This window comes from Saccostrea cucullata, unplaced genomic scaffold (assembly GCF_032062105.1).
Source record: "Saccostrea cucullata isolate Sc308-1 unplaced genomic scaffold, CSIRO_AGI_Scuc_v1 ctg6524, whole genome shotgun sequence".
Lineage (NCBI taxonomy): Eukaryota > Metazoa > Mollusca > Bivalvia > Ostreida > Ostreidae > Saccostrea > Saccostrea cuccullata.
In genome coordinates, this window is record NW_026928072.1 from 1 (window position 1) to 11,539 (window position 11,539).

Genomic DNA, 11,539 nt, shown 5'->3' on the forward strand with positions numbered 1-11,539 from the left:
GTAAACAATACTAGTTGTAAATAAAAAAAAATAATTGTCAACAGTATCTCTTCTGCATACATATCGTTTGTACAATGTTCTTTATCCATCGAACTATATTCTAAGCTTTCTCTGTTTTTTTATTTTCATTATTTATCACATGTGATTAATATGAAATGAACTAAACTGAGGTGAAATATTAGGAACCAGGGATCAAGCTGGAGTCGGACTTACCGGATTGCTGATCCCGCCCCTCTCTCGCTAGAAAAAGCTCTGGAGGAAGCTGTTAGGAGCCCCGGTAAACAGATGGATACAGCCAAGATCCAGGAAGAGCTAGAGCCCCAGGTACATGAAGAGTCACCTAGTATCCAGACAGAAGTACAGGCTCCCAGAAAGGAGGAACTACCAGACTTCAACAGCACGATAACTGGACTACCCGGCTGGATCCAGGCGAAGGTGAGAAAGGAATAACAAGCCAGGTAAGCTTTAGGGAAGATGTCTCAAAGTGATCCAGATTATAGTAATAATGGCTTACATGGGTCATCATCAGATCAACAGAAAGGTAAATAATCAATGAAAATTTACATTATCTTACAGATAAGTTTCGGGTTATAATTAATCAAATGAAGATACTACAATAACATGTAGTCAGCTTTTAGGTCTAAGTGAATGTTTTGCAAGGGTTATTTGGGGAATAGTCGGTTTAGGAGGAATTAAACGAATATTAACACAGAAAACAAGATTTTGAACTTGCAGAGGCTCTTTCATTGTACGGAGTACCACTTTAAATGATAACTAGATGCTGTCATGAGACAGTAATACCCGCACTAAGGTGTTTGCCTCTAAATACACGCTCCTACATATTGGGCGACTTTCCAAAGAAATAGTCAAAATAATTCTATAATTTACATGTATTAATCAAATAGAGTATGAAATTCTCAGACCCTGTGACCTATAACTCAGAACCTCTTATATTTATTTTATACATGCTTAATTCATTATATACCAGACTGAATTTTATTAATGATGTAAATTCATGCACGGATCTGCTGGGGGGGGGGGGGGTGTCAGGACCCCCCCCCCCACCCTGGAATTTACAAGGTTAGAAAATGTATATACTAAAACAAGGAAGAACTTACAATGGACCCCCCTTGGAAAATGCAGATCCCCCCCTGGTAAACACGAATATGTGTTAAATAGGTATGAAAAGTTAAACATTTGCGGCAATAGAAGTCACCACTACCCTCCCCCCCCCCCCACACACACACACACACGATATAGGTTTTTGACGTTTTGGTGAGATTTACTTTAGGGTTTTTTTTTTGATTGTCAATTTCTGGGATAGGATTTTTTTTTTGACTGAGGTGGACCCCCCACCCCCGGAAAAAATTTCTGGATCCGCGTCTGAAATTAGATTTTGATATATGTTTTGCTCATAATAGGACCTTTTTAAATTTACTAACCCCCCCCCCCCCCACCCCCACCCCCCACCCCTCTCGACACCACAATCACACCGCACATACTTTTTGGAATAGGCTAGATGGAAAAGGTTTGTTAAAATTTAATATCGTTTGTTATGAATTAATTTAAAATTTGTTCTTGTACTATACATGTGAACATGTAAATTTCTACATCACATCACGTTGCGTCACCCATTATCATATTTATAGATTAAACACCATTTGGCACACCTCGGCCGATTCCCACTTCATCTGATAAGGTGATGGAATCGACGAAGGTTCGCCCAAATGGCACGCGGCTGCAGTCTGGTGTGCATTGGATTAATTCATTTTGTGTTATAATTGGATTTATATTTCATGAAGACACAAGGATGGGTAAGTAGAAGTTTTAGTATAGTGGGGGGTAAAACACACCCAAACGATTAGGTTAAAGTTTAAAAAGGGTCAAAGATCATCGCATGCAACACTAGACGAATTTCATATTGTGAAGTTATCTCCCGTTGTCGATGTGACATTCAGTTACTGCCATACTGGTGCGGATCCAGAATTTTTTTCGGGAGTAGGGAGGGGGGTTCACATCTCAGTCAAAAAATTCCAGCCCAGAATTTCGTGACAAGCAGGAGAAAAGAAATGAAAACAAATAAACAAATAAAAAAACAATGATAGTGAGGTCAATGTTTTCTAAGTTTATAGGGAGAGGATGTCAAAAGTCACTTTTTACTTGCTACAGTATATAGTCTTGTTTAAATAACAAAGCAAATGCCAGATGGGGGGATGGAGGGGGGATTCCAATCTTCCTACCCACTTCCTGTCCCTGAAATAACAATGTATTTTGTGATTCCAGTTAAATAGTATATTTTTTTTTTCCATTTGACTAATTATTATACATATTTTGTTTCTTGTGTTTATAGTATGTCTGTCTATAAGTCTGCAGAAATTAAATCCTAGCTAGCTTGCCCATAAGTTTTAAGTGGGATGGGCTATACAAATAGCTTCCACATTTTATAGGTTTATTTCTTTTGACAATTTAATAAGAACTTTTATTTGGGTACCATTAATTTTTACCTCTGATCGCTTGACATGGGATACACATTTTTACAAGAAAAATACCAAACTTTAAACTCTGCCTAAATTTTGATCAGTAGGTGCTAGGGCTTTCATACTTATCATGACATATTGTATTCATTGTGAACTGTCAACAGGTATAAATATGTTTGACCTTGACCCTAGAGTTTGAATAAATATGTTTGACCTTGACCCTAGAGTTTGAACCACTTAAACAAAAAAATTAACCTTGGCAATTAACTTTTGAACAGGAATTACTAGGGATTTCTTTATTTCACATGTGCATTCCCTGTGACAAGACTTTCTTCTGATACTAACAATTTGAACCCTTTGACCTTGACCTTTGATTTTGACATATATTTGAGAAACTTCAACCTTCGCCATAGGCTTCCATACTGGGACATCAGTGTTTCACAAACACATCTTATCTTCATTATTATTTGGTGGTGTCTCCATATGAGGGAAGATGTATTCACAACAAACAAACAAATCACTAAAGAAAATATAAAACATGAATATGTTGGGCCAAAATAAAATTATAGTTTGTTTGGTATTGCCTCCCGCCTCATTGAAATGCCCCCTCCTGAAAAATTTTATTGACCAAAAGCAGGAAGATTTTTTTTTATTTAATCATTTTTTTTGCCAATTACATTTATCACATGTCAGACCTATGTAAAATTAGGTTTTATTGTTGATATTGTTGGTAGATACTTTTTTTAAAGTAAGAAAATGTATACGTATTTACTGTTTACTGAGATTTTTATAAAAAATTTTTAATTTATCTTCAATTGAAAAAAGAATAATTTCCCTCCCTCCCTCCTGTGTCTGAAACCCTACAGGCGGCAATTCCAAACAAACATTTTTTTAAGGATGGCCTTGGTCATGCATATCTCTGCAGGAAAAAACAGCTTTTCAAATACTCCAACCATATTGTAACCCTTTCAAAACACTCATTTGAGCTTTTTTGGTTTCCTTAGCATATAATGTCTGTCGTGACGTGTTGTGCATCTGTTTGTCTGAAAACTTTTTACATTTTTAACTTCTCTAGAACCACTGGGCCAATTTTACCCAATTCATATAGAAATATGTACATTTGTATGTCAGACTCAGTCCATCTGTCTCAATAAATTTAACCTTGGTTATCACGGTCATATCTACTGAATGAGAAGAGACATTCATATTAAACTTATGTACTAGTATATTTACCTGTGAGAATGGCAAGGTTTTTTTTTTACATGTGACCTAGAAGTTTGACCAACTTGCAAAAAAATTAAATTGTTATAAATTCATCATTTTGAAAGAGAAAAAGTTAGGGCATTCATATCATAATGCATGTATATTATTACCTGTGATAAGACCTTTCCAAATAAATCATGACTTTTACACTGTGACCTTGACCTTGAAGCGATCAAGTCTAACCTACTTTTCAAAAATGTTGCATTTGCTTATAACTTTTGATTAAGATGAGATATGACGCTCACATTTGACATGTACATAAATTACTCATAAGAATTCAAGGTGTTTCCCAGCATGCGATGTTTTTTTATGCGCTCGAATTTTTTGTTTTTGTCCTGTCTGTCTGTCTGTTTATCTGTTTGTCTGTTGTCAACTTTACCCTTGGCCAAAACTTTTGAACCGTAAGAGATAGAGACTTCATATTTGGTATGCATACTCTTCTAATAAAGTTGTTTCAAATGACATCAAGGTCAATGACCTTGTGACCTTGACTGTGACCTATATGCTAAAAATAGGTTTTTCAACTGTTTGTCATAACTTTTGAACCATAAGTAATAGAGACTTCATAATTAGTATGCATACTCCTCTAATAAAGTTCTTTCAAATGACATCAGAGTCAATGACCTTGTGACCTTGACTGTGACCTATATGCTAAAAATAGGTTTTTCAACTGTTTGTTATAACTTTTGAACCATAGGAGATAGGGACTTCATATTTGGTATGCATACTCCATTAAAAAGGTTCTTTCAAACAACACCAAGGTCAATGATCATGTGACCTTGACTGTGACCTTTATACTAAAAATAGCTTTTTCCACTTTTTGCCATAACCTTTGAACCATAGGAGATAGGGACTTCATATTTGGTATGCATACTGCACTAATAAAGTTCCTTCAAATGACATCAAGGTCAATGACCTTGTGACCTTGACTGTGACCTATATGCTAAAAATAGCTTTTTCCACTTTTTGCCATAACTTTTGAACCATAAGAGATAGGGACTTCATATTTAGAATGTATACTCCACTAATAAAGTTCTTTCAAACAACACCAAGGTCAATGACCATGTGACCTAAACTATGAGCTTTATACTAAAAATAGCTTTTTCTACTTTTTGCCATAACTTTTGAACCATAGGAGATAGGGACTTCATATTTAGTATGCATACCCCACTAATTAAGTTCTTACAAACAACACCAAGGTCAATGACCTTGTGACCTTGACTGTGACCTATATGCTAAAAATAGCTTTTCCAAACTTTGTTGACGCCGGGCGCATAGTGTTTCACAAACACATCTTGTTACCCCTTGACGTTGATGTTTTACATAATTTTCAAAATATTTAACTCTCCTAAAAGATGATTAGGCTTCTGAGTAACATTAAGGAAGACTTCAAGGAAGACAGGGCTTTTTGCACAAAAAACGTCATTTTTCGACCCACATTTGACCCCCCAGGGCAAAATCTAAATTCCAAAACATTACTGCACATCTACATGACCCCACCAACCATTTCCGAGTAAAATGTAAGAGGAGTTCAGGGAAAACTTTGTATGAAAAACGTTATTTTTCGACCCCCATTTGATCCCCTGGGGCAAAATCTTAATTCAGAAACCTTACTGCACATGTACATGATACCACCAACCATCCTCCAAAAGGTGATGAAGCTGCTGAGTAAAATGAAAGAGGAGTTCAGAGAAGACAGGTCTTTTAGCATAAAAAACATCATTTTCGACCCCCATTTGACCCCCCGGGGCAAAATCAAAATTCCGAAACCTTACTGCACATCTACATGATCCCACCAACCATCTCCTAAAAGATGATTAGGCTGCTGAGTAAAATGTAGGAGTTCAGGGAAGACGGGACTTTTTGCACAAAAAACGTCATTTTTCGACCCCCATTTGACCCCCCGGGGCAAAATCAAAATTCCGAAACCTTACTGCACATCTACATGTCACCACTAATAATCCCACAAAAGATGATTAGGCTGCTAAGTAAAATGTAAGAGGAGTTCAGGGAAGATGGGGCTTTTTACCTAAAAAACGTTATTTTTCTACCCCCATTTGACCCCCCGGGGCAAAATTAAAATTCCGAAACCTTACTGCACATCTACATGACACCACCAACCATCCCCCAAAAGGTGATTTGGCTGCTGAGTAAAATGTAGAAGGAGTTCAGGGAAGACGAACTTTTTGCACAAAAAACGTCATTTTTCGACCCCCATTTGACCCCCCGGGGCAAAATCAAAATTCCGAAACCTTACTGCACATCTACATGACACCACCAATCATCCCCCAAAAGGTGATTAGGCTGCTGAGTAAAATGTAGAAGGAGTTCAGGGAAGACGGGACTTTTTGCACAAAAAACGTCATTTTTCGACCCCCATTTGACCCCCTGGGGCAAAATCAAAATTCCGAAACCTTACTGCACATCTACATGACACCACTAATCATCCCACAAAAGATGATTAGGCTGCTAAGTAAAATGTAAGAGGAGTTCAGGGAAGATGGGGCTTTTTGCATAAAAAACGTCATTTTTCGACCCCCATTTGATCCCCCGGGGCAAAATCAAAATTCCGAAACCTTACTGCACATCTACATGACACCACCAACCATCCCCCAAAAGGTGATTAAGCTGCTGAGTAAAATGTAGAAGGAGTTCAGGGAAGACGGGACTTTTTGCACAAAAAACGTCATTTTTCGACCCCCATTTGATCCCCCGGGGCAAAATCAAAATTCCGAAACCTTACTGCACATCTACATGACACCACCAATCATCCCCCAAAAGGTGATTAGGCTGCTGAGTAAAATGTAGAAGGAGTTCAGGGAAGACGGGACTTTTTGCACAAAAAACGTCATTTTTCGACCCCCATTTGACCCCCCGGGGCAAAATCGAAATTCCGAAACCTTACTGCACATCTACATGACACCACCAACCATCTCTTAAAAGATGACTAAGCTACTGTGTAAAATGTAGGAGGAGTTCAGGGAAGAAAAGTGTGACAGACGGACGGACGGACGGACGGACGGACGGACATGAGTAACAACAATATACCCGAACTTTCTTTAGAAAGTGCGGGTATAACTAAGGATTGTACTTACTCAGAAATAAATAAGTGCTTCTTAAGAGTAAACTATACCAGGAAGGGAATGACCTTTGTTACATGTACCTATAATGACTGGCTATTTGTTTCCAGATGGGCAGAGATATCTCTACTTCAGGGGAATCTGATCACCAACCGCAGCCGCCTTCTGGTCGTTGGGCTGTAAATAATGACAGTTTAAAGTCATGGATAAGCGGTAGAAAGGGTCCGTGTGTGCAGGGCGAGCCTCGAGGTTATTACAGTGAGTGGACATACGAAGATATCTATAAAGTAATATATTTAAATTACCATTGCAGAGGGTGTGATTGATAGACATCCATTCAATGTACTTCGAGAGTAATTTCTTTTTAAAAATATGAATTTCATAAATTTTTTAAACGGATTATTCAAATTACAAGGGAACTTGTTACCTGTGAAAATCCTCTTGCCTTACAGTTTCTAAGTACTATTACTGAAATGTATTGTTGCCAGAGCCGCCCGGCGAGGAAACCTTGCCTGTGGAGGATGTTGAGGATAATGTGGAGCAAGAGGAGAATCCAGAAGATTCAACCGTCTCCGGGAATGACCCCTCAGTCGAACCAGTAGACACAGTGAGTGGTACATGGATTGTAGGATATGCTTTACGTCCAAACGAAATATTTCACTAATATTAGAAAAGTGCCAAATTTAGAGTATATGAAATTATCAAGCCAATTGATTTGGCTGGGGCTTCATTGTGCAAAAATCTGCAAGGGTATTTCTTAAGAAATGCATCTCTTCACTTGTTTCGTTGACCATTTTGGGGAAAGAACAGTCACTATCAATAATGAAATTCTTTTGATATAAACCGACGAGAGTTGTTTAAAAAACTCTCCGCACAATAATAAAACGTCCTAACAACTGAACAGGCAAAATGTTCTTATCATATTTAAATCTGACACGGAAGAAATTGATCAAGTATTGATAAATGAAATTGAATCATAATTAGCAAATATATTGCAATTTCGAAAATGTAACATTGATATATGTATGGAATTCTTCCAATTTTCAAAAAAGGCTATATCCAAAAATCCAGTTTGGACCAACTTTGAAACATTAGGATATTACATTTATATCATGACAAGGAGCACATGGCGGGTGTGAACGGTCAGCATGGGATGCTCACTCCTCCGTGGCACCTTATCCTACCTCCGATGTTTTGGAGGTCCGCGTTTGCTCTGCTCCTATTTTGTTTTGTTTTATGGACTTTGATATTGAATATTGTTCGTTTTCTCCATATCCTTCTTATAAAGTACTAAGTTACAAAGAAACAAGAATGAGACGGACGTGTAGATTTAGGATACGAATAATGACACAATAGGAACTTGTGTCCAATCCCTTTGAAATGCTGTCTATAAAATATGTTTAAAACAAACAAGACACAAATGTGCTCTGACTAAACTGAGAGAGAAAGAGAGAAAAAATACCCACATAAAATATGTGATTGGAATATACATTTATGAAATCTGACAGTATTACTAGTCCAATTCTCTATTGGTGAACCGGATGAGATCCTCTGTCTGTCTGTCTGTCTGCCTGTCTGTCTAACTGACTGTTAGTCTGTCCCACTTGGCTTTCTGTATTTTATAACATTTATAGTTACTGAGCTGACATCCGGTTTGAGAGTGTAAAACGATGAGTTATAGATCAGATTTGCGTTTCTTTCTGCTTCCATAATTCTTTTTCTCAAAATTATGGCCTTTTTAAGGGAGGGAAGATTACACCTGTTGGTTGGAGACTAGTGACTAGTATTGCTTGTGCAGTACTTTGCTTCTTTGTTAATGTCTGCTTTTTTATAACATGTAAAGAATCTTTGTAGGATACGGAAGAGGGAAAGTCGGAAAATGAAGAAAGTCTGACTTCCATAAATCCGCGAGTGAGCCTCTCCTCCAAGTATTGGTCTAAGTCACAACTAGAAAACATCAGGTTAGTGATTCTGACTGGATTAATAAAATATATATACTCTAGATTTCAGTCTCAGGCCCAATAGAGAAGCATCAGTTTTAATGGTTGAAAATGGTGCAAATAAATTGAAATGAAGGCTCTGTAATATTTTGAATATTTGAATATCAAAAAGAAATGTAGCCAGAAAAATGTATTTTTTTTGTCATTCAACATGTTCAAGTGAAAAAAAAATGCTGATTTAAAAAAAAAATTTAAATACCAATAAAATTCTATTGTTTGATAATATAAATTCAAAAGGCATTATCTATTTTTACATCCTTAGCCTTTTTTGTTTTCATTCTAGTAAAATGACAATGCAGATCTGTATGCAGCAACAAGACTTGCTTAATGTGAGTTTACAATCATTTCTAACTATCGTATGGTAGCCCATGGTCAGATTTAAATAGTACTAGTGCAAAGGTAGGTAGTATATGATGAAATGTAGCTTGTAGGATGGTATTCAGTGGTACATTTTGATTTTCTGATACCATTTGATGGTCAGATTTAACAAATTTGAATTACCTTTATAATTACATTTGTCCTATATATTTACTAATAACAAGTCTAGCATATAAGTTCACGTGGTCAGTTTTTAGTTGGGTACTTTTTATAAAACACATCTTTTACTACCATGCCCCGTTCTGAGGTCATGAATTATATTTTTACAGTAGAGACTTATAAGTATATGATTAAATGTTAATTTTAGTAGAATTTTCACCGACCTTGAGAGTCAAACATGTCACAATAGACTTGAACTGTTGATAATAGTTTTGTTTAAATATCGGAATATTGTATTTTGATCCATAACCTTAACATTTAAAAAAAACATTCCATCAAAATATTAGGTCTATTTATTTTTACATATCAAATTAATAATAAGAAAGTTTTCACTGGTTTTATGTTTGATAAATCTTAGATCAAACAAGACAAAATGCAAGAAAACCTCACCCAGGAAAGTGAAGAAACCAAAGAGTCATCATCTGGAACGAAGGAGAAGGAAATCATGCTTGACCTGCCATGCATCTTTCCTCAGGAGATTTCCTCAACTTCAGGACAACAACCAAACGTAGCTTCAGAGGAAGACTTTGATGATACCTCAAAAGAAAAGAAAGATGACACTCTTACACAAGGTATCCAAGAAAGAGATGAAATTTCTTTAAGGCGGGAAATGTTGAATACACTTAAGGAATTACTGGAAGCAACAAGACAGAATGGACGTCTGTTGATGACGTTAGACTCCAGTATTAAGAAGAATACAATGGTACTACAAAACTTAGCTGACTTACAAAGGGAAAAACTTAGGGAGGAGGAGAGTTGTTAAAAGACTACCCTCTCCAAGGTGAACATGCTGATGAAATTTAAAGGACACATATTCAAAAGCAGAACAATCATCCCTTTTATTACAGAAGATCAATTTAATTTGTACCTAAGAAATGAGTATTTATCTCCATATTTTCTAAATGTAGACTGTATATTTATTTTAACGCATTGTTAGGAGTTTATATATCATATTGATATATTTTGATATATGAATAGCATGTTTACTACTTAGTACTTACTTCTTAACAATGCAATGCTCTTAACCATAAGTATCAACCTACATCGTAAAAAGCATTGTATTTATAGCAAAAGATTGTGATTCCTACATGTAATAAAAGTTTTCATTTGTTTATAGTTTAATTCAACAAGTGTCAGTATATCATTTAGATTACGGTTTGAAAACAGCATAAAACTATGTACATGTGTAAAATAAAGATATAATTAATAAACTTGGAGGAAATTTTCCGAGAACATCTCAGAATTTTTGGATGAATAAAGTACATACGGAGAAAAGAAAGATAGGGTTCATCCAAGATCAGTCAGGCCTCAAGACAATTTACTGAGAAATCAATAAACTTAAGCCAAAATTTTGATTCTCAATATATCTTATTATTATCTTACTAAGTATTTATAATATTACAGACGTTTAAATATTTCCATTTCTATATTTTTTTCTCTGTTATAACTCTTTGTAAGTATGAGGAGGATATTTCTTGATAATTCTGCCGGAATGTAAATTAGGCAGGTCGATAGGTCAGGAGCAAAGGAGGCCTAATACGCTTGCAAATCTGGTGCGCATCTGTCTCTGTGTCTGACTCTTAGGAGGCCAAATATGCATGTAAATCTCGTGTAACTGCCTTTCTGTTTGACGTCAGTGGGCGAGGAATAATAAAATTGGCATGGAAGTCCTCGTGTTATTTAAATCTATTAGTCTACATTTTAAAAGTCTAAATCTACAATTTTTTTTTCGCCCGTTATGCAAATTATCCCATGTTTCCCACTATCGTTGATGCTCTGGCATACTACACTAACTAGACAGTGATTCATTAAATAATTACATACTATCAAATGACGAAAATTTTCTCGAATGATCAAAACTATTTTAAGAGTTATCTTTATTTCAAATGTTTTAAGTCTGTTCTTAGTCTTAAGGCGGATAACCTCTGTACACTTCTTTCCTCAGTGTACCTTTTATTTCGGAAGTTATTAATTTAAAAAAATTTACAATTATTTTTCCTTACGAATACAGAAGACTGTGAATTATATTAATGAGTCATCTGAACCAAAATATAGCCATTGTGACGTCATAAAACTGTACTTGAATTTAAAAAATAGAATGAAATCTAAAATGATAGTTGAATTACATAATTTGTGGCCTATCATCAGATATATAATTTATATATACGATTAAATTCTACTT

At 35.8% G+C, this 11,539-nt stretch overlaps 1 protein-coding gene across 1 annotated transcript; it reads left to right on the forward strand.

Moving 5' to 3' along the window:
* The first annotated feature begins 120 nt into the window (after positions 1–120).
* On the forward strand, positions 121–10,733 carry LOC134276301 (uncharacterized). Its single transcript, XM_062758558.1, has 6 exons — positions 121–435; positions 6,931–7,078; positions 7,309–7,427; positions 8,675–8,781; positions 9,104–9,149; positions 9,716–10,733. The coding sequence occupies exons 1-6, from the start codon at positions 286–288 to the stop codon at positions 10,118–10,120; spliced, it is 975 nt and encodes a 324-aa protein (XP_062614542.1). The 5' UTR covers positions 121–285; the 3' UTR covers positions 10,121–10,733.
* The last annotated feature ends 806 nt before the right edge of the window (positions 10,734–11,539 follow it).